Source organism: Ictalurus punctatus, chromosome 17 (genome assembly GCF_001660625.3).
Source record: "Ictalurus punctatus breed USDA103 chromosome 17, Coco_2.0, whole genome shotgun sequence".
In the NCBI taxonomy this organism is placed as follows: domain Eukaryota; kingdom Metazoa; phylum Chordata; class Actinopteri; order Siluriformes; family Ictaluridae; genus Ictalurus; species Ictalurus punctatus.
In genome coordinates this window covers 12946270-12973768 of record NC_030432.2, presented here as the reverse complement: position 1 = coordinate 12973768, position 27499 = coordinate 12946270, and the positions used below count along the sequence as shown (strand labels likewise).

Below are 27499 nucleotides of genomic sequence, written 5' to 3'. Positions count from 1 at the left end.
ATTTGGCATGTGTTGCTCAACCCTATTTCAGGAGATCTACTGCATAACACCTGTTCAGATAGTGAAATACTACTGAACGTCTTGATCAAGTGTTCTGATAAAATGCTACTGTTTGATGGATTTCACTGTTGAAAGATTTAGTATTAGGATGTAGATGAATATGTATTAACTTGTAATAACAATATTCTCATTGAAGAAACAGTTCCGCGTCCTTTTTAGTACTGCTCCTGCATTTCTGGTTCTTTCACTACACTTGCAATAGCAGTGTTTTACAGTCTGTGTTGAACTGTAGTTGAAGTTGAACAAAGATGAACATTGTTTATCTGATATGTAAGAACTCCTGCAAAGTCTCTTCTAAAAACTGAAGAAATACTTCAAACTGTATGCTATATGAAACATACATAACCTTATATTTATGTATACATTCACCCTGAAAAATGTTGGAATGTCAAGGCAGTTCTTTTGTTATTGCTACACACAGAAGACATTTGGGTTTGAGATCAAAAGATGAATATGAGGTGATAGATCAGAATCTCAGCTTTCATTTCCTGATATTTGCACCTAGATGTGTTAAACAACTTGGAACATGACACCTTTTGTTCCAGAACACCCAACTGTTAGGTGATCAAAAGTATTGGAACAGAGAGTCTTAGCGTAAATAACACTTAATGTTTGGTTGCATATCCCTTACTTGCATTAACTGCATCACGTTAGCGACCCACCGGCTTGTACCACAGCTTCTTTCAGTTATTGTTTGTTTTGAGGGTTTCTCCGCTCAGTTTCCTCTTCAGAGGTCAAATGTATGTTCAGTTGGGTTAAGGTCTGGTGATTGACTTGGCTAGTCTAAAACCTTTCACTTTTTCCCCCTGATAAAGTCCTTTGTTGTGTTGGCAGTGGTTTTCGCCATTGTCTATCTGCATAATGACAACAGACAGACACTGTCTGTGTTCCCTGTGTAAATATATCTTAAATAAATATAGGAATAATAGGGACGAATTGCATCATCACTGTACTGACGAATGTTAACGACGTTGTCGGTAAGGAGTCCACTGAACCATAAACTTTAAATCAGTCATTTTATTCACTATGTGTACGCTTTATTAATGTTAATACACATTTTTCATGTTCATATTTAATAACAATTTTACATCTTATTAAAAATATGTGAAAATAAAGTATGTCACAAGTGACTTGCACTGTTTTTCCCCTACATTTAAAGCTGCAGTACGGAACTTTTTTGGGTTAAAAATGAATAAAAATCAATTATTGAGCAATTATATTTTTAAAAAATCAGTGTTAAAAACTTTCAGAACAGTGTTAAAAAGTAATGATTTATAAATTGAGGATGGTGGACTGTTTGTAGCTTGTTCTTACAACAGTTGTTTAGAATTTAAACTTGTCTTCTAGTTGGTGGCTTATAATTTGGATAGTTCTAAACGGCAATCATCATTGACATCTGGGGAATCGGCTGTTGTCAAAACCAAGAATCCTTGAGCTGTGAAGAGCCTGCAGTCAAAAATGGAAAGCGACAGAGCCCGTGCTAAAATGAGAATAAATATCAGCATGGCTTTTGAGAGGTGACGACAACTCCAAGATCTGAAGGGATTGAATACTGACGCAGAGATGGCTTTTTCCTGTTGAACAGGTTAGACAATTGAGTGACTCAATAGGTAGCTAACTAACATTAGTGCACTTGTTCACTTGATTCAACTAGGTATCGAATTTCCTGTATTTTTTTTTTTCATTTTGTTTTGCTATGGTCAGTGTGGTAAATTGCACTTCTGCTAGCTATGAGAGAGAACAACTCACCTCTACTCCACCTCCCTTGTCAAGTATTGGAGATAATATACAACACATTTGAATACCTCAGTGTTGCTGATTCGTGTGAGACAAATAAGTAACTGCAGCTTCTTAAACAAACCCAATATTATTATAGCCTGTTGCGGCCTCAGTGTAAACAGACTCAATAAATGAGCTTGCATCATATTAAACTGAAGCCTCTCGCAGTTTGGAAAGCAGAATTTATTTAATTAAAAAATCATCAAACGGCAACAAAGCTTATAGGGAGGACAGACACTATACACTCGTCTCTGATCACATGTGAGCAGAATATGATTGGAGACTTGGAAAAGGAGATTACATTAGAACCATAACTGCTATTAGTATATATGAGTATGTTATGCTTGTTTATTTGTGATAACCTGTAATAACTGTGGGAGGACAAAATACACTACAGCACTGATATTATTATGATACTGTGAGCCGACAGTGTCAATGCATTGGGGAAAATAGCAACCATAAATGTGAAAAAAAACAAAGTCGCTTGTCAGATTTTCTCAGCAATCATATTTTTTAAACCAAGCCCAAAAACCCCGACCCATGACCCGTGATTCTTTTCAAGTGACTTCAGGAAAAAAAGAAGCCCAAAGTCGCGTATTATAAGTGGACTTAGCAACTCTGATAAGTATACCTCAAACCGTCAGATTCATCTGCGCAGAGGAGCACTGCCAAAGCACAACAAATGTAAAAATAAATAAATAAAAAACTTCGCAACTAACTTTCAATTTTATGTTTCAAACAGAGATGGCAATAGAGAGGTAAAAGTTCAGTACTGCAGCTTTAAGTAATGCAAGAATCATTTAACCGGAACGTTTATGAAATGTTTTTCACTAGACTTAGGGGTGAATAAAAGCTGATCAACATCCACTTGAATGCAAATTTTTTACTTTGAATATGGAAAAATTTGTAGCATATTTAGTAGTTGCCTGCTAACCGATTAGCTGCTTATTTAGTTAACTCTGAATTCATAAATACAGATGGTCCGTTCAGTGCTCACATCCTGTAGATTCGCAGGACGAAGGGCTTCTCTTAAGGAAGGGAGGAACATGTGGTGAAAGAGGGGGTCTGACCCTGAACTTTGCTTCCTGTGTTTTAGCCTTCTCTCCTTTTCCTTTCTTCAGTGGCCTTACATGGGATCCTGCCATTTACAGTACAAAGGGATCAACCCTGCTGAAATGTGTGATGCCTTCAAACAGGAAGCTGAACTAACTCATTTCTCACACACACACACACATAATCAAAGCGATTAAACATGTCAATGCTTGTGTCATTATAGCAAAATGATGTCAGCGATCCGGTTTGAGCCTGAGTTTTGTGGACAGCAATTCAGTGTGATAGTTATGGTCACGTGGAAGTGTAGTGGAGCAACACCATAGAATGAAGGGTGAACACATCTAACAGGAAACACGTGCAGTGCACACTCACTGTGTGGTTTAGGTGTAGGCTGGGAGACGTACCATCTGGTGATAGGCTGATCAGATAGCTGGAAGACATGAAGAATAGGAGAAGGAGAGTGACGTGAAAGAAATAACCCATTTAACTGAAAGAATAATGGATAGGTATACAGAATTGTGCAGTTGAGATATATAGGTACAAAGCCAGAAAGAGGACAGAGCGATGAACAGAGAGAAAGGGAGAGAGAGAGAAAGCATGTAAAGTTGAGGGGAGGGCAAAACAAAGAAGGAGGGAAAGAGTTTGGAGAGGGAGGTGGCGTGAGTAAAAGTGTGCCGCTCTTACACTCCCGACTGGCTTCTGAAGGGACTCCGAGAGCTTGTTAATGTCTCTGAGAGAGGATATATGGGAAAGGATTATTTCAGACCTGACTTTTTGATGGTAGGTTATTTCTTGTATTGCTTATCTCTTCACATCCTTTCACATGTGGACTCCTGTAGTTATTTTCTACTCTGATGTTGTGGTTTCCTGCCTGTGTGTCTCTCTGGGCTCATAGAAGTTGCGTGCAGTATTAGCTCCTGCACTAAGCTGTTAACTCTTTGTTTGTACACATCATACACTCGTAATGAGTGAGTTCATGGCCTTATCATCCAGCCTAATCTGGACATTCTGACCCAACACGATTTTGTCAGAGGTCCTACAGGTCGGTTTGTGTATACCAGTATGGTGTGAATTGCCTCAGATCAGCAGCAGTTTCAGGTGAAACTCTGTGTCAGGTGGCAGACAGGGAGGAACCTTTTATCAGTTGTGTTTTTAGCCCTGTCTGTTTAATGATTAGTGAATGGTGCTTTCCTTAGGGCTTATAATTACAGTGTATGTGTGCATGTATATGGGTCAGCAGCATGTTGTTTATGGATGACACTTGTTTCCTTGTCTTGTGATTGTTGTACTCTTGAGTATCATTTCCAATCTTACGTCAACACAGATCACAGGCAGCAAAGACATGTCCAGACACCATCGTGGGGTAGGTATGTGTCAAACCCTTGTATACTCAGCAGGTTTTCTGTCCTGGCTTGTCTTTAGCAAGTGCAACCTTACACAGAAATCTTCAGTGCATGAACAAATACTGCTCGGTTTAAGTCTAACGTTAGTGTGGGATATCTATTTGAACATTGGTATCAAAACAGTGGTCAATATGTATTCTACACTCACAAACCACTTTGTTGGTAACACATGAACACCTGCTCATTCATGCAACTATCCAATCAGCCAATCATGCAGATGCAGGTCAAAAGCATCAGAATGGGGAAGAATGTGGTCTCGGTGTCTTTGATCGTAGCATGGTTGTTAGGGATAGGCTGGTTGGTTTTTCAGAGTATTTCAGAAACTGCTGATCTCCTGGGATTTTCTACCATAGCATTCTCGAGAGTTCACACAGAATGCTGAGAAAAACAAAAAACATCCAATATGTGTTAGTTCTGTGTGTGCAAAAACACCTTATTGACAAGAGAGGTCAGAGGAGAATAGCCAGACTGGTTCAGACTGACAGGAAGTCTATGGTAGCTTCATGAAGCATTCTTTACATCCATGGTGAGCAGAACAGCATTAATTAGAAAATGCACTATACACTAGACTTTCAGGAGGATTGGCTACAACATTAGAAGACCACATGGGTTACACTCCTATCAGCCAAGAACAGGAATCTGAGACTACAATGGATAAAGGCTCGCAGGAACGGAATAGCTGATGATTGGAAAAAGCCCATGTATTGTTTTTCCAATATTCACCATCAAAGTTTCGAGTGAGTCTTTCGAGTGACTCATTCCAGTCTCGGATTCCTGTTCCTGGCTGACAGGAGTGCAACCCAGTCTGCCACAGGGTTTATGGCAGTGTGTGTTCTGAGATGCTTTTCTGCTCACCATGGTTGTAAAGAGTGACTATTTGAGTTACTGTATACTTTCTGTTATCTCACTGGATATGTTTTTGTTTCTCACACCATTCTGTGGGAAAATCCAGGAGACAAACAGTTTCTGAACTATTCAAACCAGCCCATCTGCACAAACAACCATGCCAGAGTCACTGAGAACACTTTTTCTTCATTCTGATGATTGATGTGAACATTAACTGAAGCTCTTGACCTGTATCTGCATGATTATATGCACTGCACTGCTGTCACATAATTGGCTGATGGGATAATTGCGTGAATGTACAGGTGTACTTTTAAAAAGCGTATATGTGTATTCAGGAAATTGCTTGAAAACCTGCTCTGTTATCTGTTAAACTGATTGAAGATGCTTGTTGTCTGTATATATTTGCATATTATTTGAAACTACTGTAAACTAGTTATCGTCAACCTGTAAGACTGCATCAAATATTTTTCAGACTGATTGCTTTAGCGAATAGAAGAAGTCGTCTTTATTTGTCACATATACATTACAGCATTTTTCCACATATCCTAGCTTGTTGGGAAGCTGGGGTCAGAGCAGAGAGTCAGGGTTAAGGGCCTTGCTCCAAATTGAATCCCCAAGCTTCTGATCAGTGACCCAAAGGCTTAACTGTTGAGTTACCACTGCCCTGAGTAGTGTTTTTGGCCCTCCTCAGTCCTGAATACTACTGTAGCACTTACTCCAAATCAGGCGTAGTTGTGACTTTCACTGACATACTTGTTTCTAGTCAGATGTTGGAAAATAAGATCTTGTGCTATTTACAATTGTCTAAGCTTCTTTAACAGACACCTGCACCTATTGTATTCTATGAATCCTTTTTTTGTTTTCTTTGATGGCTTTTGCTTTTCATGAACTGCATGCTTCCTCATGATGTACAGATGTTGTGGGTCTTCTTTGAAGGCTGTGCTGAGTGTGGTTTGTATTACGTGGGATATACAGACACATGGCTATCCAGTAAATGGCAACACTTTGACTGGATGTGACATGGTCCGACAGACCACAACAATTAAGATCACATGTTTGGAGTTCCACAGCTCCTTTTCTGGGATGAAATAGGTGGAATTTTGTGTCAGTGGCCAGTGGAAATTTTCTAGTGAAAAACCCATCAGGTGTGTAGGTTTTCACTTATTTATTAATCGTCATTACAACTACCAGCTAACATTTTGTTTGAACTCTGAAAATGTCCCAGTTTTAATCTAAATATTTCTTGTTTACATTTTTATTTAATAGTAGTAGAGATTTTTGGATCAGGCGCTTTGCTTATATGTCTGTGCTCCTCATGGTCTTTTCTGGCTTTTGTCCACATGGGAAGTTTCCATACTGATTCCTGGAAGAGAGCTTCCCATTCCTGTGAGAAATTTGTGTACATGCCTTAATCTGTCCCTTTGTCTCTAAAAGGGTGTAGTCTATTGTTGCCGCCCCCCCCCCCCGCCCCCCCCCCACACACACAACAGAAACCACATTCACAAGCATGTATTTTCACACACACACACTTGTGTTGGACATGCTCGGCCAGTAAAATGGTAGTCACTAGGTGGTTCCCCGGGCTCTCACGCACTAGCGGGTTTAATTTTAACACCTAACACGAACAAAAATAACAACGTGATGATTGAAATAGGTCCTCCTCCGCTTTTTTTTTAAAGGGCTCCAAAATACCTGTCATATAATCTATACAGAATCAAAAGAATTATCATACCAGAGGCACTTTTGTGGTTGGAGGTAGCTTTTCTGATTATCTTCAAACATTTCTTAAATATAATTCACGTGACCATCATGCCGTAATCTTTTTAAATGAGCTGATCATATTCAAGTTAAGCATGCAGATGGAGGACTACTGAGTAGCCTGTGAACAGTAGCATTTGGATTGGACATGGCCCGGATCTCACTTATGCTATTGTTTGGATGCTACTGATTGTTTGGATACTATACAAATGCATTTTATGTGATGTAGGTAAAGCCAGTGATTTTAAACAGCAGGTAAAATGTTTTTGACAGCTGAAGAGAAGAAGCAGCACTTCATGGCCAAAAACTGACCAAAGCACACAAAAACTTGCTTTTTACAGCCCTTTATAGAGAGTTTGACTAACAACAGTTATTACACTACTTAGGGGGTTGCGGTGGCTTAGTGGTTAGCAGGTTTGCCTCACACCTCCGGGGTTAGGGGTTCGACTCTCTTCTTTGCTATACAATATGTGCGTGGAGTTTGCTTCAGGGAGTTTGCCCGCATGCTTCAGGGGTTTCCTCTGGGTATTCTGGTTTCCTCTCCCAGTCAAAAGTCATGCATTGTAGGCATTCCCAAATTGTCTGCAGTGCGTGAATGTGTGTGCTTGTGCCCTGCGATGAGTTGGCACCTTGTCCAGGGTGTCCCCCTGCCTTGTGCCTTAAGTCCCCTGGGATAGGCTCCAGGCTCCACAGCGACCTGGTGTAGGGTAAGCGGTACAGAAAATTATGGTAGGATTACGGTACCTAATTATAGTACTTAATGGAAATGGAAAACGTGACTTTACAATGCAAAAATGTGACTTTACCATTTAATCTTTATGCAATTTGAAAATTGTTCAGAAAATGATGCTGCAAATGTTTACATTAGTAAACATTAACTTCAGGAGAAAAAATGCAATTTCGTATCATGAGTGTCAATCCCAAAGTTTATACAATATCTAAAGAATAAAGCATACGGAAATAAACAATGACAGGGTAGTGTGATGCCGCCCCAAAATATATAGTTTTCTAAGAGAAAACTTTTCTCAAAATCATGTGTTTTTTTAAACACTTAATTATTTATTTAGAAAATAACACGCCTTTGTTTTATCCATTTGTAGTTATGTTTAATGTTGTGGAATGTTTGTGAAAAAGGTTTGCTCCTGTTTGTATTCTGTTATTGTCCCCCACCCCCCACTCTCATGAAGTTAATAAGACAAAAAATACAGCTTGTCATGCTCCTGAGAAACAATAAATCCCTCCATCCTGAAGGCTTTCCTACGTTGGAACACTTAAAGTTAACTCTGACTGTTACACTGGAGATCCCTTCCAAAATGACTAAATAAACCGTCTGCTCAGGAAAAACGTTTTCAACATTTCCAAATCAACATGAAAAAAAACCCCATTGTATAGAACGTCTTCCACGAAAGTCCCTGTGTAATTTGTTGCTATAGAAACGAAAATGAATTACAACGAGTGCACTAACATAACCTGTGATTTGCCTTGCAAGCGGAATAGCTGTCAGAGCTGCTGTTATAGAAAATGAATCATTATCTTCTAACCAATTAAAATTGAGAATTTATCAGCAGGTTAATGACAGTTTCAACTGCATAAGATTTATCACAGAGATCTTACTGACCACAAGACTGTTACCGAGCAGTTCGTCTATAATGTAGTTATAGACCGTACTATAGTTTGTGTGTGTGCAGGGGTGTGTGTGGCGGTGGCTGCATGTGTGTGTTTGATAATGAGCTGACGCCAGCGAGACTCCAGGGCACAGGAATGCAGTTTGGGCAGGGGAGCAGAGAGAGACTCACACTGAAAGACAGGGTGAGAGAAAGACGGGTTACCGGAATACTGCTAACTCTGTGTACTGTGCCAGCAGCCTGAGTGGTGAGGGGGGGACTGGAGGAAGGCCATCCACCTATGGCGGACATTACTGAATCGCTCTTTATCAGTGCACAGAAAAGGCCTTTCATTATCTCTGGTGGCCACCCAAAGGGGGAATGCTCAAAGGGAACCTTGTTGATTGTGGCTGACCATCCGCTTTTTCTTTTCCATAAAGGATGTTGTGGGTAAAGGAGATATAGTGTAGTAGCCATAGCTTAGCTGCATCACTTGTCTGCTGTAATCAGCCCTGAGGCCACAGAGTGACAGGGATGAATAGAGTGGTTCTTGCTATCGTGACTTCTCACCTTCCCGATGTTTTTTTTTTCTATTATTCTTTGTAAGCTGATGGCTCAACTCTCCTCCTCTTCCTGTGCTTGGGTCTCTTGAACCATGATAATCTCTAACAAGTTGCTTGTTTGGCAGATACACCAAATATATGTACACTGATCTAAATAAGAATAAGGTGGATTCTCTCTGAATATAGAGAGTACTCTGAGTACTGTATAATATATGCAGAAATTAGGATCGCTCTGTCTCACTTTGTTTGTTCCTTTCTTTTTCTTTCTCTCTTGCAGGCAGTACCAGAGAATCTGTCTCTAGATGCTTTGCTGCAGATGTCTGGTTCTCAGGTGCAGGAGACCCTAAGGAAACTGGGCTCCAGTGCTGAGGAGTGCTCCCACATCACTGCTGCTCTCTCCTGTCTTAAGAGCACCACCACCTCCTCCACCTCCAGCTCGGAGCCATGTACAGGTGGGTCCTACTTGCTGTTTGATCTGTTGCAGATAACTGGCAGGTTTATCAGGACATGATAAAAAGGGTGGAATATAGTCAAGCGAGGCATTGAAGAGAAGAGACATGTGCATGGGGTTCTTAAGTAAAAGAGCTATAGAGACATTTAGTTTCATATGAACATAAAATACCTAGTCAAAAGAGACCAGCTAGACTAAGATCATATCATAAACTTTCCACTCAGAATTCTCTATTATCATTAACATTAATTTATTGCCACATGTATTTCCCTTTGTTTGGATCCCTTGCCATCGTTTCTGCAGGCCATCAAGCTGGCTATATCTCAGGCTCAGTAAGTGGTAGACGCCCCCCAATTCTCTAACTCTGGTGCATCTATTACAGGACGGGAACTCAAAGAGGATGGAATTCCATGGATCGTAGAACCTGCTCGCTGTGACATTAATACTACTTCTTGCTCAGCTAATCAGCTCTCCACTCAAAGCCCACAATCCTACAGCCCAAACCCATCCATTCAGGTCCCTTTTACCCCCGCGATGCCTGGCAGCCAACGTTCTGTCTCTGTTTCTGCTGTAACCTCTCTGGACTACCCAACTAGACCCCACCTGACCCCACTGTTGAATGGACTAGCCGACCCTTTCTACTTCTCACCTCAGCTGCTACCACGACTGAAGGGACAGGTATCAACTCCGCCTTCGACTCCACCCAGCATTAGGAACGAGCTCGTGAAGCCCCCCCACACGCCGCCGCCACCATCCAAGTTGCGCCAGCTTTTCCCCGGCCTGCCCCGCAGCAAGAGCCACACACAGCTCGCCAACCGCATAGATGAGCCTGCACACAGGTAGGTCCAACCATACATGTTCATAAAGAGTGCTGGAGAGTGTAATGAAATGTAGTTGAACTAAGTTGCTACGGTTCACATCACTTAAATACTATCTTCACTGAGAAGGAAAAAGAAAGTAAACCAAAGTAAAGAAAAGAAAAAAAAGAAAAGAAAGTAAACCAGCCCGATCCCACAGGCTGATTATCATCAGATTTTGAAGCTTTACTTTCTATATGCATATGCAACAGTATCATGATTCATGATTCAATAATGTGATTATATTGCCATGTGTAACACAAACATCTGTGTTCACAGGAAAGGAACTCTTCTAGAAACTTGTGTAGAATTTAAATCCCTCTTATTATCATAGTATTATCCTAGAGGAGACATTTTATTTATGACACGACGATGAGAAACTTGTCAAGTCAAGTGGTTTTTATTGTCATTCCTTTATATAGTTTGTATACATTGGAACGAAATGATGTTTCTTCAGGACCATGGTGCAAATACGCAACGGTGTGAGACAAATGCAAAACAATAATACACAGGACAATAAATACACAGGACATGGACTGTAAATTTTAAACCTGGACTGTAAGCTATTGTGTAATGTAGCAGCACAATTATAGCAGCAATACTGCCAGCAAAAATGTGTTCCATAGTGTAAAGTGACTGATGCAGCTGTGTAAAGTGCAGTGTGCAGTAGTACTGAGTCTTACTGGGTTAGTGCATGTGCAGTGGTCTGAGTCATACTGGGTTATGTGTTCGACTTGCCCAGTTGAGCATTGGGAGCAGCAGGGTGTTGAGTAATCTGACTGCCTCAGAGAAGAAACTGATGACTGAGTCTGGTGGTGGTGGCATGGATGCTCCTGTACCTTCTGCCATATGGCAGGAGGGTGAATAGTCCATGAAAAGGAGAGAGGGGTTGTCCACAATACTGGTGGTTATAGAACATAAAAAGAGTTTAAGCAAGATTTTTAAAAGACTACTCTGTCAAAACCTGGGGACAAAACCAGGCATAGTTTAAAAAAAAACAAAAAAAAAAAAAACTACTTAGCATCCACAGTGCCAATTTTTTTTATATAAGTTCGACATTGTGAAAGGTGAATTTCACCATGTACAATTTAATGTTTTTCTGTGCTTTATTGTGAATCACGTATGGTTTTGTCTAGCTCATTAGGAAGGCTTTTAATCCTCTCTTGCAGTATTTGCTAAAATATATATTGCCGGTTCAGACGTTCTGGAAATTTGCTGCTTGGTGCACTTAATTTTTTTGGGCTTTTTGACTGTGTTTATATTTGTTCATTTTGATGCATCCACACTTAGGTTAAATGGTGGTTACTACTCAGAGAAGTCTTCTTTTAAAAATGATAGCTAGAGGAAACTCAAACAGTCCTGGTGATTTTCAGTCAACTGATCTTTTGTTTTGTTCCATTTGTAAGTGTAACATCTAACTCCCACAGTGATGTTGACAAGCAACACGGCTGCTGTCAGATAACGTGAAATGCATTAGAATATTAATGAATGCTACACTAGGCATTTCTACCTCATAAAACATAGAAGGTAAACATTTCCTAAGGAAACTAAGGCATGATACAGTGAGGGGAAAAAAGTATTTGATCCCCTGCTGATTTTGTCCGTTTGCCCACTGACAAAGAAATGATCAGTCTATAATTTTAATGGTAGATTTATTTGAACAGTGAGAGACAGAATAACAAGAAAATCCAGAAAAATGCATGTGAAAAAATGTTATAAATTGATTTGCATTTTAATGAGGGAAATATGTATTTGACCCTTCTGCAAAACATGACTTAGTACTTGGTGGCAAGACCCTTGTTGGCAATCACAGAGGTCAGACATTTCTTGTAGTTGGCCACTAGGTTTGCACACATCTCAGGAGGGATTTTGTCCCACTCCTCTTTGCAGATCTTCTCCAAGTCATTAAGGTTTCGAGGCTGACGTTTGGCAACTCGAACCTTCAGCTCTCTCCACAGATTTTCTATGGGATTAAGGTCTGGAGACTGGCTAGGCCACTCCAGGACCTTAATGTGCTTCATCTTGAGCCACTCCTTTGTTGCCTTGGCCGTGTGTTTTGGGTCATTGTCATGCTGGAATACCCATCCATGACCCATTTTCAATGCCCTGTCTGAGGGAAGGAGGTTCTCACCCAAGATTTGACGGTACATGGCCCCGTCCATCGTCCCTTTGATGCGGTGAAGTTGTCCTGTCCCCTTAGCAGAAAAACACCCCCAAAGCATAATGTTTCCACCTCCATGTTTGACGGTGGGGATGGTGTTCTTGGGGTCATAGGCAGCATTCCTCCTCCTCCAAACATGGCAAGTTGAGTTGATGCCAAAGAGCTCCATTTTGGTCTCATCTGACCACAACACTTTCACCCAGTTGTCTTCTGAATCATTCAGATGTTCACTGGCAAACTTCAGACGGGCATGTATATGTGCTTTCTTGAGCAGGGGGACCTTGTGGGCACTGCAGGATTTCAGTCCTTCACGGCGTAGTGTGTTACCAATTGTTTTCTTGGTGACTATGGTCCCAGCTGCCTTGAGATCATTGACAAGATCCTCCCATGTAGTTCTGGGCTGATTCCTCACTGTTCTCATGATCATTGCAACTCCACGAGCTGAGATCTTGCATGGAGCCCCAGGCCGAGGGAGATTGACAGTTCTTTTGTGTTTCTTCCATTTGCGAATAATTGCACCAACTGTTGTCACCTTCTCACCAAGCTGCTTGGCAATGGTCTTGTAGCCCATTCCAGACTTGTGTAGGTCTACAGTCTTGTCCCTGACATCCTTGGAGACCTCTTTGGTCTTGGCCATGGTGGAGAGTTTGGAATCTGATTGATTGATTGCTTCTGTGGACAGGTGTCTTTTATACAGGTAACAAGCTGAGATTAGGAGCACTCCCTTTAAGAGTGTGCTCCTAATCTCAGCTCGTTACCTGTATAAAAGACACCTGGGAGCCAGAAATCTTTCTGATTGAGAGGGGGTCAAATACTTTTTTCCCTAAAAATAGTTTATAAATGAAAGTTTTTGTAGAACCTACTGTATGTAGTACACTATATCCCAAAAATGGAAACTCGAGTCTGTGACTTGGACTCGAGTCGCACTAAAGTCGCAAATAATAATGACTCGAGACATGACTTGGACTTGAAGACAGAGACTCGTGAAAAACGCGTCATTTTGGTTTGGCGTTCTCGATTATGTTCTCTCTTTACTACCCCACATGACCGCCGGCGCTCACTGGAGGACTACTTTACCCATCATTGCTTGAGAACTACAGCAAACTACGCAATCTCAAATAGCTCAAAATACACAGTATGTTTTTTTTTTCTCGTGCTGACAGTCTCTACGTTTCAAATGCTATAAATTACCCTCCGAAGGGCACTTTGAAGGAAGAGTAATCAAGCTAGTCATGCTGTAAGTTTTCTTCAAACTGAATTTCCAATAAAAATGACATAAAAATGGGCTCAAGTATAATAGTTTGAAAGTAATAGTTTTTTGATCGTGTATAAAAATCTAATTAATGATTCAAGTAAAACCTTGTGTACTTTATGAAACAATTTTGAATAAATGAATTAGACATTCTGTAGAAGTACTCAGTTTTAATATTTCAAAATTGATTTAGACTCACACACTGTTGGTTACAATAACTAGCTGAAAGAACTATTGCTAAAAAATAGAACAAAGACTTGAGACATGACTTGGACTCCACCTCAAAAACTTGACTTGGGCTTGGATCTCAGGCACTTGAGCATGTCTGCTATATCACCAATACAATGTCATTTAACATTCAGTGACAGATGAAGCATGAGTCCAGTAAGCACCTGTTGGCAAATTAACTATTTACATGTACTATTTGTTTGTTTATTAAAAAAAAAAAACAACTAAAAATGAATTTAGTTTAGACCTTTTTTCAAGTGAAATAAATCTCATTAGGCCAAACACTTGGTAAAGTGTGTTTCTTAATCTTACATTTGGCAGGTGAAACCCAAACATGTTCATAAATACTTTTCAAACTGTATTTAAATAATGATTCATTCTGACAGTTATTTAGTCCCTTTCACATCTCATCTACATGTGGTACATACGGGTAAATTTAACTTCAGGAAGCTCACTGTGTAACTCCGTCAAGTGTGAGTCAGATTGGCTAAAGACTCATAGGGGTTAAATATTGGCCATGCATGTTTAGCACCACAGTATACGTTCCCATATTACGGCCTGTGTGCATGATGACATATGAGTGTGTCATAACCCACACTGTTGGAGGAATTCTATAATCCCCACCCTCCCATAGGCACACCCACATTCTGCATTTCTCACCAGTGTCACACTGAGGCCATCAGCTCAGACTCTGTGGCGTCCAGAAGGGGGCCCACTGGCTTCTCATGCTCTGTGCCAGACAGATACTGATGCCTCAGCAGAAGTGTCTTACTGCCTGAAGTTCTAAAATCAACCGTTCAATCTTGTATCCCATGATTTTTTTTTTAAATTTAGTTTTGCATATTCAGACAAAAAAGTTTGGTCATCGGTTTCATCGAATAACTTCAGATTGGTCAGGGGGAAGTTATAATTCATGATTGAGTATACTGCTCAGATTTCCGGCTAATGCAGTATCTTCTCTTCTATGTTCTGCAGGAATGTGAAGAAGACTAAGATGCTTCTAAATGTGCATGTACATGTGCAAGATGTGAGAAATGGCTATGAGGATTCGCTTTCGCGCTCGCCACTGCTCTCTGTCCCATCTCCACACGTTATTCCCAACAAACGCATCCAAGTGGAAAGTCCAACACTGAAAGGTAGAGCCACTTCCGCCATGGAAACCTATGGAAAGCAGAGCATTTGTTAGCATATTGGTTTCTGTGTCTGTTTTCTTTTCCACTCACTGTTTGTACCTTTTGTAATTCTATTAGACAAACGACGATCTCCACAGGCTATGCGTAGAGATTATGGGCTTACAATCACACATAGGTGAGACAATTTTTTATTCATTTTTGCTCTTCCTATGGCTCTTTTTTCCATCAAATATAATTCAGAACAATTTTTTAGTTCATCCTTCATGATTTATTTGGGGATAAAACGGGTACAACAAAAGTTTGACTTTTTTATTTATTTTTTATTTATATTTAAAGGTTTTCCACCAAATCATGGTTATTCCAGACATGTGTGGTGTGTCGGAAAAACATGCACTTTGGTGTAAAGTGCAAACACTGCAAGTAAGTCAGCAAGGGTGCCCTAGCTTTACAATCACACCTGCTATATTATGCAGAATCTGCTAATGGCTGTCTCACCTTCAGGTTAAAGTGCCACAACAAGTGTACCAAAGAAGCACCTCAGTGCCAGATAATTCCAAGTAGGTGTCATGTAATATTCATAGCAGACCAAACTGTTTCCCCCCACCCCCCACACACTGAGCAGTATTTCAGGGATGCTTTTGTTTTTTGTTTTTTTCTAGTTTCGAAAATCAGAAGAACAGAGTCGGTTCCGTCCGACATCAATAACCAGGTGGAACGACTACCATCATCTACACAGTTTGGCACATTACCAAAGATTTTAAACAAAAAGGCAAGTGTGACAAAATGCAGAAATATATCATTCTTTATAAGCAAATGTACAAGGCCAATTCTTTTAATTTTGCTGTACAGTGAAGACATTTGGGTTTGAGAACTAGATGTGTTAAACAGCTTAGAACATAACACCTTTTGTTTGAACCCACACATTTTCCAAGTGATCAAATATACTGGAACATGTGACTGAGAGGTGTTTCTCCTTGCCATGGTGTTGCCTTGGTGATTGATTATTTAAATAATTAATAGCTCTGAATGTGTACTCTTGGTTTCAGACCTGGGTTTCGCCCATTAATAATACATTATAACTGATATAATACATTTTCTGTGATGAGACATTTATTTAATATTTTTGGAAGGACTTTAGAGAGAGGTAAATAGTTTGGCAGTCTTGGAAAGCCTTCCGGTCGGAAGGTTTTGCAGTTTCTCTGTAACATGACAAGCTACTATTGTGCTAATGTGATAACAGGAACTAACTTGTTTTGGGGCTATTCCACAACATTAAAAGTAACTATAAACAAATTAGGAGCCTGACGTGTCCGCTTTAATTAATAAAATTGTAATTGCTGCCAAACTGTTTACCTTGCTTACCTATTGGTATAGGATGATTAAAACACTTCTGGATATACTGTTATAGAAACATAATCAACTTTGAGGTGGTAACAGTAACTCTGCTTTGCGTCTGGCCACCCTGTCATTGATTAATTTCCTTAGTTTTTTTTTTCCCCTCTCAGGACCTTCCACCACCTGTCAGTCAGCCGGACTCCAGCAGTAACCCCTCTTCCACCACCTCCTCCACACCTTCCTCACCTGCCTTCAGCTCAAGCAACCCACCAAGTTCCACTCCACCTGCAAACCCCTCGCCTAAAGGGCCCATTGATGGCCGCTTTCACTTCCCAGGTCAGTGACTAAACACTAACTCCTCCCTTGAATCAAGCTGCACATTGTCAAGGATGTTGTGACATCATTTTACATAATCTTTTCATTCTTAATCTTTATCTGTCAGAGGCATAGTGAGGCAAGAGGTCTTTCTCTAACTGATCTTTCTTTCCTCACATTTTGCTTGGGTGATTTTCTTTTCACGCTGTCCTGATCACTAGCTTCCTGCTATTATCAGCTAAGACAACAGTTTATCTTCCCTGGTGAGTTAACACCGTCCCTATAACTCTGTGTTTCATTGCTTCCCAAAGACTAACACACTGCTGCAAAACATAGAATGCTTTGTTGCATTGATAAAATATGCTGAGTATGCTTTCAATTGGGCAGTGGTTAAGGCTCTGGGTTACTGATCAGAAGGTTAGAGGTTCAAGCCCCAGCCACCATGCTCAAACTGTTGGGCCCTTGAGCAAGGTCCTTAACCCTCTCTGCTCCAGGGGTGCCATATTATGGCTGACTCTGCGCTCTGAGAAAGCTGACCCTAACTTCCTAACAAGTCAGGATATGTAAAGAAAAGAATTTCACTGTGCTGTAATGTATATGTGACAAATAAAGGCTTCGTCTTTTTTTTCATCTTCAATTTGAGTTGCCTTCACAGTTGAGAAGTGGTGCATGATGGTTTTAATGCCACCTTCTGGACACTGTGATTCATTGCTTTCATTGATACCTTTGAGCAAGTTGTGCTGAGTGTGGAAATGGATTCATATCTAAAAAGCTTAGATGTATATTGGAGAGCGTATATTAGAGTTTTATAAATATTAAGTGTTGTAAAGCCATGATTTAACCATTATTCTTTGTGTTTAATACCTAAGTGTCACCTGTAAAAATATGTTTTTAGCTATATGCCTGTCAGAGTATTTGGACAATTTCTAGATTTTATTTTTAGTACATTTTAAGTACATTTGTTAAGCTAAAAAGAAAGAAAAATCATAGTTTACCAAGTAATACTACTATCAACTACTGAGAAACCAAATACTTTCCAGCGAGATCTAAACATCTGTATGGCTGAATTTTCTTACAGATATCTCAAGTTCTCAACATCAAGATGTCCATGATTCAGGGTAAGGCATATCTTTTGCCACTGTTTAGCCAGGTTCATGTTAGAATCCATACACGAGTCCCTACAAAACAGTCAAAACTGATACAGCTTCACTGTACACAAAGATCATTTACCCCAAAACGTGTATATAATATTATAATCACACAACGTTTTGTGTATTTTCTCAGATATTAATACAGTTATAGAAATGTTCATAAAACTTGTTGATATTAAAGTGGACTGAATGAGGGAGCTCATAATGCTTGACATATCCTCTCCTGTTTCCAGAGAGACAGAGCAAGTAGGTAATGAGCTGATCATGCAGACAGTGAGGCAAGAAGAAGCAGCTGTGGTTAGTATTGCAGACACCCGTTCTCAGCACTTTAACAGCAGAGTATCTGCGAAATGAAGCTCAAATTCTGTGGAACTAAAAAGTCAAGTAGTTGTGCAATCTGAATGATGGTCAAGGGTTTGAATCATGTGATTTCAGTGATCTTTTTTTCCGTTTCAACATTTATTGTGAAATGCAATCCACCGCAAAATGATCTCCATCCTTAAAGTTAACAGGCAAAAAACCCTCATTTCCTATTATTTTAACCTTTTATAAATAATATATAATCTAAATTAATGTGGCAAAATGATCGGTTTTAAATGTATGATTTTAAATTGTATTCACAACGAACTACAGTAAACTGTGTATTTTCACTTTTTTCTTGTATTAATGTAGTATAAATATGGCATGCTAAAAACACTGACTTTTGTCACCAGGGAAAAAACAAGGGGCTTTCAACATAGATAACAAAAAGTGCACTAGTTAGATAATAGATATAATAGATAACCCCTAAGCAGTTAAAATACCCTTAAATACAATAAATGAAAAAGCACCTGATACATACTGATACATAATGAATAGGGGCTCCTGTGAAGATTGGTAGATTTGGGAATTCTGCTGAGTACCATAATATTTCTGATCAAAACCTGGCTCCCTCTTAAAGACATGACCTCAAACACGCATCCATATCCGTACTACAATCAGTGTTTTGATATGGTCTTCAGTCTCTGCAACAAGGGGGTGCCAATTATTTTGACTTATGCAACACATAAGTAAACTTTTTATTTTGGGGAAAAATAGTGTACCAAAAAAAAAAAAAAAAACCTAAAGAGCGCCCCCATATATTTAAGCATAAATTGCACTCATTGCACATGTTTTGTTTTATATATATAATTTTTTTGCTCACTTTTATGAAATTTTGGAATGCGCTGTAAAAAATTTTTTTTATCTTCCCTAATCAAGAATGACAATGTGGATGGTGAAGAAGAAGAACAACAACAGGAGCATGAAAGACAAGACGAGGCTGCTTCTTATGGGGAATCTGAAGGTGAAGAGGATGATCTGGACGACCTGCCCAGATGCCCGAGACCCTGGAAGGGCCCTATCTCACGCAAGTCCAGCCAGACTAGCGTGTATCTGAAGGAGTGGAACGTTCCTTTCGAGCAGCTCGAGCTGGGGGAGCTTATAGGGAAAGGCCGCTGGGGAAAAGTGTACCGTGGACGTTGGCATGGAGAGGTGGCTGTGCGGCTGCTGGAAATAGACGGAAATAATCAGGATCACTTGAAACTTTTTAAGAAGGAAGTGATGAACTACAGACAAACACGACATGAGAACGTGGTGCTGTTTATGGGAGCCTGTATGAACCCTCCTCGACTGGCTATCATTACAAGGTAAGTCTAGGGTTAGGGTTAGGGAAGGACAAGGGAATCTGCAGGGAAATGTCCAGGGTTCAGTGCTGTTCCACTTAATTCAGTCTAACACAAAATTGGCTTTTGTTACAGTTTTTGCAAGGGTCGGACGCTGCACTCTGTTGTCAGAGATTCTAAAAGCTCACTTGACATCAACAAGACCAGGCAAATCGCTCAGGAAATAGTAAAGGTATTAGTCTTTAATTTAATATTTTTTTCATCTTTTATTTCTGATTGTCTAGATCTCAGTTTTGTCTTCTTCATTTAGCTTAATTGTTCTTTTATTCGTCTGATAGGGAATGGGCTACCTCCATGCAAAGGATATCGTGCACAAGGATTTAAAATCCAAAAATGTGTTTTATGACAACAACAAAGTGGTGATCACAGATTTCGGTTTGTTCGGAGTGTCAGGAGTGGTGCAGGAGGATCGGTAAATAATCTGATATGTTCAGTTGTCATTAAGTCTTTGTAGATTTTGGCTATAGTAATCAGTAACTCAGACGTGTGTGTGTGTGTTTGAAGGCGAGAGAATGAACTGAAACTACCACGAGGCTGGATTTATTACCTGGCTCCTGAGATTGTACAGAGGATGAGTCCTGGAAATGACGACCGCTTACCCTTTTCTAAAGCTGCTGACGTTTATGCCTTTGGGTAAAGACCACACCGAACTCTTTACACTTCCTGCTTCCTAGCATACAGTTGTAACCTGAGTCAATGGACAAAAGACAAAGTTCATGATGGTTCCAATAATTGTTACTCATTTGTATCAAATGAGATCATGCATTTTACACCCTATATCACCCTAACATGTTTCAATTCAGGGAGGGTTAGGCTTTAGCTGTATGTTGAGTTGTGTATTAAAGGCTCGGTACAATAGTCACCTATGCCAACAACCAGCCCTGTGTATATATAGTTTGACTGACTGCTTTGTGATTGAGTTTGTTACCCTCCTGAATATTAACATTAACTCCCTATGGCTTTGTGTCGGTGTGCTTATCCCTCAGCACTATCTGGTACGAGCTGCAGGTGAGAGACTGGCCTTTTAATACCCAGCCGGCCGAAGCTGCTATCTGGCTGCTGGGGAGTGGAGAAGGCATAAAGAGGAAGTTGGCTCAGATCAGCCTGGGAAAGGAGATCACGGTAAGCCTACAACAGTTCTTGAGCATTTTATTAATAATTTGCTCCCAAGGAAACTTGATTTCAAGTGTGGTGTAAGGTTTCTGCCAAGAATATACAGTCAGGTCCATACATTTTTGGACATTGATAAAGTTCTTGCTAGTTCAGCTGTCTACCACAGTATATGGACCTGAATACAGGGTTGCCATCTCAATGGCGTTTCAAAAGCCCAAAATTTGTGGGCTGGGGAAGAGCCAAAGATCACAGTTTAGAATTACACAGTTGATTCTTACGGTTGTCAAGTTTCTAAATAAATTGTAAAACACCAGTTGCATAACAGCCAATTGTTGCAAGAAAGAAACTCCTCTTGAGAGCAGTTCACAAAATACAGTGCCTGAACTTCACCAGTAGTAATTAGTACTACAGCTGGCATCCAAATTGTGGTCATGCATAACATCAGCATGTTTGGTGACATGATGTATTTCAACCCAAAACCTGCTTGCCTTTGCGGGAGCTTCACACATGTCCATGGAGTTTTGTATAAGATGATATGCTAAACATACAGAGCCTGACAAACATATTCACCCCCCTTGGCATTTTTCCTATTTTGTTGCTTTCCAACCCGTAAATTAAATTGATTTTTATTTGGATTTCATGTAATGGACATACACTAAAGAGTCCAAATTGGTTAAGTGAAATAAAAAAATAACTTGTTTTTAAAAATGGTGTATGCACATATTCACCCCCTTTGCTATGAATCCCCTAAATAAGATCTGGTGCAACCAATTACCATCAGTCACACAATAAAGTCCACCTGTGTGCAATCTAAGTGTCACATGATCTGTCACATGATCTCAGGATATATACACCTGTTCTGAAAGGCCCCAGAGTCTACAACACCACTCAACATCAACTCAGCAAGGGGCTCCACCAAGTAAGCGGCACCATGAAGACCAAGGTGCTCTCCGAACAGGTCAGGGACAAAATTGTGGAGAAGTACAGATCAGGGTTGGATTATTAAAAAAAAAAATTAGAAACTTTGAACATCTCAGGAGCACAATTAAATCCATTATTAAAAAATGGAAAGAATATGGCACCACAACAAGCGTGCCAAGAGAGGGCCACCCACCAATCTCACGGACCAGGCAAGAGCGCATTAATCACAGAGGCAACAAAGAGACCAAAGATAACACTGAAGAAGCTGCAAAGCTCCACATTAGAGATTGGAGTATCTGTCCATAGGACCACTTTAAGCCATACACGCCACAGAGCTGGGCTTTACGGAAGAGAGGCCAGAAAAAATGCCAAGAGGGGTGAATACTTTCGCAAGGCACTGTAATTCCAAATCAGCACAGAAACGGTTGAAGAAACACTAAATCGATATTTTGCAATGACCATCGCAGTCTCTGGATATGAATATAGTTGAAAACTTGTGCTCTGAATTGAATAGGGAAGTCCTAAGAATCATACGAACCTAAGAATATAAAGGATGTTCAAATGTTCTGCATAGAGGTCTGCACAAAGATCTTTTTTCATGTCTCTCCAACCTTGTTAGACATTGCAGGAAGAGACTCTGTGCTGTCCAGTGCAGGCATCACAAAATATTAACTGTAAGGGGCAGATGGTTTTTAAACTAGCATTTTTGTTCAAAATAAAACTAAAAGAAGAAGAAAAAAGCACTACTTGGAAATCTATTGCTTTGTTTCTGCTCAAAGCATCGCGTATTGCTTGTGTTACTCTTTTTCTATGTGAAATTTTGCTCATTTTCTTGAAGGGTGTCAGTAATTCTGCAGGGGACTGTAATGTGATAGTCACTCAGTACTGTGCAAAATTAAAATGTTACTGTTGCATTTTTGCCAATAGTTATTAATCACTAGACATGAGACTAGACAGGTTAGCCGTATAGTCTTTAACTGATGTCTGTTTTGTCCACCCAAAAGGAGATCTTGTGTGCATGCTGGTCCTTTAAACTTGAGGACAGACCGACATTCTCTCAGCTATCTGACCTGCTGGAGAAGCTTCCTAAGCTCAACCGCAGACTCTCCCACCCCGGACATTTCTGGAAATCTACTGAGTATGAATCGTAGAGCTGTGAGATTGCATGCTGTCACCCTGCACTGCCTCACTGAAGAGAGCAAGCTGAAGTGAACTCTTCTTGGATGTAACCTTTAGAAGCATAAACGTGTCTAAATGCGTGTAAAGTCTTCTTTGTTTCTTGAGCCTTTTTCAAGTGTGTCTTAAATTTGTAAATTTGAAGGTAAATCTGATTTACCTTCAACGTATGTCTTCAATTCAGAATTCAGTGAATTCAGTGAATTCAGTGCATCGGGTGGTTTATTTTTAAATGAGCTTAAGTTTTAAATGTGAATGTTTTATTTTGAGAAACAGCTGTCTGTACAGTCTGAGTAATAGAGAGCTTATATGCAGGTGTGTTTGTTTTTTAACTGCTGATTGTCCACATAAGGTGCACTGTGAGTACTGTACATTATCGGTTTGAAATTTTCTTCTTCCAGTTATTTTGGTACAGTAGATTCAGTCTTTATACGTCACAGTTACATATGTCTTGTGCAAAATAAACAGTAAATAGTATAACGTGTGTCAGGTTTGAGAACAGAACACAATAGCTTTGGTAAAGGAAACGCTTTCATTCATAACATAAATGTCCTTTGGTTTTCTCTCTGACCTTTCCTTCCCCCTGTTTCCCCTCTGTGCTGTGAACCGAAGTATCATCTGTTTCTGCTGACTGCTCCTTTTTACAATTTCAGCCACATCACCATTTTCGCTCTGTCGTGCATCTTAAAATTCAACCCGAATCCTCCATGTTGTTTTCTTTGTCCATCTGTTGTTTTTTTTCTTCCCATGTCCTTCTGAAGTGAATCTCTCACTTCACTTTTGCTTTAGAAAACAAGCAATTGCTTGTGAATGTTGCAGTCCTGGGCAATATGACAAAATAATATCAGTATTGCAATATCAACAGTTATGGCACAGTACAATTTCTAATTGGCCAAAACTGAATATTGTGATTTGGGGTGAAATGAGATAATGAACTTTGTATTATCAAAATAAAATATGTAGAATTACACTTTTATACTGTTTGTCATTAGCAATTCTAAAACATCAACCAACTCCATTGTTAGTCAGACTGACAAGTAACTGACTGAACATATACTTAGTCCTTTTTAAATATAAATTTAAAAAAATAAATACTTTTTTGCAAATCAATGGACATACAGCTTTCCATAGTGTTTCACATAGCATGTTGTGCGTGTTCGGTGCAAACCTCATTATAAGTAAATATCACAATACATATTGTGCATCATGAACACATCTTCAAGTGTAATGCTGTTTTTGGCATATCCATATTATTTATTCATCAACAGCCTATCCCAGGAACACTGGAAACACACCCTGAATGGGACACAAATTGGTCATTCCAATATATACATAAGTCTTCTATTTTGCAAACATTTTCCAGGTGTCATGATTTGGTATCTTTGCCATATTGCCCACCCAAGGAACAGTGCTTGATTTGTACTTGATTTCTTATGTCTGTTATTGACCAGGCTTGTGTGATTCAGATTTTTTTTCCTCCTGCTTGCCATTTACCATTTAAAAAAATTACAGACAGGTCCCAGGAAGGTATGCATGGTCTGCAGATGGGCCTCAGCTGCCTGACACCACACATAAACCTCGATGTTAGAGGATGTTGCCCCATAGAGGCTCCATGAATAGGGGCGTAGCTGTAAACTATTTTAATCATCCAGTACTGAAACCTAGGATTTCCACCATTTCAGGTTTAATGACCGTATAGGAGGGTGTAATCACCTAAACCCGGCTGCGGATTAAAATGCGATTATGCAGTACTGTGCAGTAAACAGTTAAAACAACAACAACAAAAAAAACCATAATTTCAATATAATCCTTTTACAGTTGTCCGTGTTCTACTGGCCGACATGCTAAACACAAAACAGCATATTAAATCACTTTCTAATAATCGGCACCATTTAATTTGTAAAGTGTTAGATTTTACACGTTGTTTCTTTTAGGTCAAACTTTTGTCTTTTTTTCAATTTCACCTGAAAACACAAAGTGCCTATTTTTTAACCATGCTCTGCTGAAATTTTGTGGTGTCTTCCCCAATAAATATAGTTATCTGATGTTAACTATATACTTGTCTAATGTTAGCTAAGTCAAACATACACTGATAGATGTAATGTCATATTAATGAACTCAAAACATTCTCCATTTACCTGGAAAGAAGGCGAGAGAGCCCCACGAGTCCAATCCATAGCATGTGTGTTTGGAGGAAGGGGGCGGAGCTTCCAGAGGGGGTCAGTTAATATCAGAGTTCAAAACACCTGCATGAATCATTCCAGATTAATAGGTCAAATGGCTCAGTTTCCATTTTATTGGGGGAGAAATAAAATTGTCTTTTAGTATATTTTTGAGTGTTAACTCATACTAGTATATAGATGTTAAATTACAAAATGTGTAAATGTTGGCAGGACAGGTAATACAATATAATCAAAATAGATGTCAAGCCAGTGGAAAATCGTGTAGAGATGATTAAAATTTATATCACGCAAACCTATCATTGAGATATATGAATAAATAAATAACCGTGGCACTGTTGCATTAAATGTTTACAGTTTTTTCTACAGATGGCAGTGTACTAATTGCAGATGATTTCTATTCAGTTAGCATCAGTAACATATTTGTTTAAATTGCTATACTCCCAATCTCTGTGTTGCCTATTTTCTTCTCTGGTGGCCAGAGCTAGCCAAGCATGAACTGTGCTGTACTGAGAGGCTCTCGAATGTGCATGCCTGCCTGATCCTGCTTGCTGTACTTGAGTAAAAGGTGTAAAACTAACGATGCTGCTGATCCTTTATTCATGCCTTACTGAAGCTATCAAAGCTAGCAGGTAAAATGCCTTATCTTATTTGTAAATCTTATATTACAATCCTGTACAGTACAATCTTTATGTAAAGTTTGGGTAAAGCTGTCTGCACTTTAAATCGAAATCTTGTGGAATCCTGTACTCATTCTTCTCTCCGTCTGCAAATAATGAACACAATGACTTTGATTGTATCTATTTAGGCAAAGTGAACTGAAACAAGAAGGCTCGGGAAAAGGAGCGTTTGTAGGAATGTGTCTTTCTAAATGATTTATGCTTTATGTAAAGCATGTCTTTTATGGTGAATTTGGAGAGTGGAATGTTCAGAGAATTGTAATGGCACAGAAATGAGGGAATATGCATGGCAGATTTTAGGAGGTAGGAGATGCAGATTAAAATTTTGGTTATATTAAAACAATGAAAAGCAAATCTTTTATGTGATTTTGAATTTGTAGATATTGTTTTTATTTAATATACAGCTCCGCCTCCTATTATTTGTACAAACTTTTATATGATTGTTTTTGGAATAGGTACTTTATTCCTGTTTTGTAGATATGAACATATATATGTTGTAAAACATGAAATGTACATTTTTAATATGTATTTTGATGGATTTAAGAATTTATCTGCGTGCAGCATGTTTAATGTGTTGGGGTAGTGTATTTCATGTTGTCTTCAACCTTCAAAAGCAATAAAACCTAATTTGTTAGTCTTTGTGAATGAGCTTTTTAGTAAGTGAACATCACTGGGGCTGTGATTTTATTGGGAAATTCTGAAGAAAGTGCTAAGGAATGTTACTGTACCTGTTGGGCCATGAATGTGGTACGACATAATAATCTGTAAGCAGCTCACCTTACTTACTGCATGCTTTCATAAAACCGGCTGCCAAAGAAAATGCAAAGATGTCAGTGCTACAGCTGGGAATCTAAGCACCACAGTGGAAACAATAGCATTACATCTGAGAAATAATAGTGGGTCATGTCGACACAATAAAGTGGAAAAGTAAAGACATTTAAAATCACTTGCAGGTAATGATATTGTAATGTTTATTGTAGGCTTACATTTAATACCAAATGTTCTAAAATAAAAAGAAATAACTGCTCCTGACTCTAATCGAGTCCAACTCTGAGTTTGTATTACTGTCTGTGGGACATTTTACATGCTTTTCCCATGTCCACAGGTTCTTCCTCCCACCTCCCAAACACAGGTTAGTAGGCAGATTAGCTATGCCAGGTGTGAATACGTATGTATTGTGGCTTGAGATGGACTGGCTTCCCAACCAAGGCGTATTCCAGTGTTCCTGTCTCTGAATCCATCACAACACAGGATAAAGTGGTTACTGAAGATGATGAATGTATGCAACAGTCAGACCAATAGATATTAGCCTATATTTAAATAATGTAAGTAGTGTCAGACTTCAATTCACTGAAACAGGCACCTGTGTTAGAATTCCTGTGCAATCACATTAGAAAGAAAAAAGCTGTCTACCTGAAACTAAACACGTGTTAACAGATATGCAAACACGTATTTTTATTTCAGAGGAAGGTATGGGGATCTTACATTTATGATTAACAAGTTGTCTATGGTCACTAAAATATTAGTAGAGTATAAAAAGATTTCACTTGTGTTCTTATGCTTTAACCAAGTTTACAGTATAACAAATTAGTGTTGCAACTGCACAACTTGACTTTACACAGGTTTTGTGGAACTACAGTGCCCTGCACTAATATTGGTGTGCTTGGTAAATATGAGCAAAGAAGTCTGTGAAAATTGTCTTCATTGTTTAATCTTTTGATCTTTTGTTCAAAACATTCACAAAAAAATATGCTGCTCTTGTGGATATCAAACAATT

At 39.4% G+C, this 27499-nt stretch overlaps 1 protein-coding gene across 4 annotated transcripts in view; it reads left to right on the top strand.

The window, feature by feature from the left end:
* ksr1b (kinase suppressor of ras 1b) overlaps positions 1 to 26367 on the top strand; it is a 42895-nt gene extending 16528 nt beyond the window's left edge. For 2 of the 4 annotated variants that reach the window (XM_017490505.3, XM_047161225.2), the window contains 17 exons: positions 9344 to 9518; positions 9900 to 10356; positions 14991 to 15151; positions 15266 to 15323; positions 15485 to 15568; positions 15650 to 15705; positions 15808 to 15917; positions 16654 to 16819; positions 17020 to 17061; positions 17877 to 17916; positions 18183 to 18246; positions 19189 to 19616; positions 19728 to 19824; positions 19931 to 20064; positions 20157 to 20285; positions 20639 to 20774; positions 22691 to 26367. In XM_017490505.3, the coding sequence (XP_017345994.1) occupies positions 9344 to 9518; positions 9900 to 10356; positions 14991 to 15151; positions 15266 to 15323; positions 15485 to 15568; positions 15650 to 15705; positions 15808 to 15917; positions 16654 to 16819; positions 17020 to 17061; positions 17877 to 17916; positions 18183 to 18246; positions 19189 to 19616; positions 19728 to 19824; positions 19931 to 20064; positions 20157 to 20285; positions 20639 to 20774; positions 22691 to 22837 (2484 nt within the window). In that variant the 3' untranslated portion in view covers positions 22838 to 26367. Of the gene's footprint in view, positions 1 to 3263; positions 3673 to 9343; positions 9519 to 9899; positions 10357 to 14990; positions 15152 to 15265; positions 15324 to 15484; positions 15569 to 15649; positions 15706 to 15807; positions 15918 to 16653; positions 16820 to 17019; positions 17062 to 17876; positions 17917 to 18182; positions 18247 to 19188; positions 19617 to 19727; positions 19825 to 19930; positions 20065 to 20156; positions 20286 to 20638; positions 20775 to 22690 lie in introns of those variants that run through there. The other 2 variants (XM_017490508.3, XM_017490506.3) reach the window with 2 other exon arrangements.
* The last annotated feature ends 1132 nt before the right edge of the window (positions 26368 to 27499 follow it).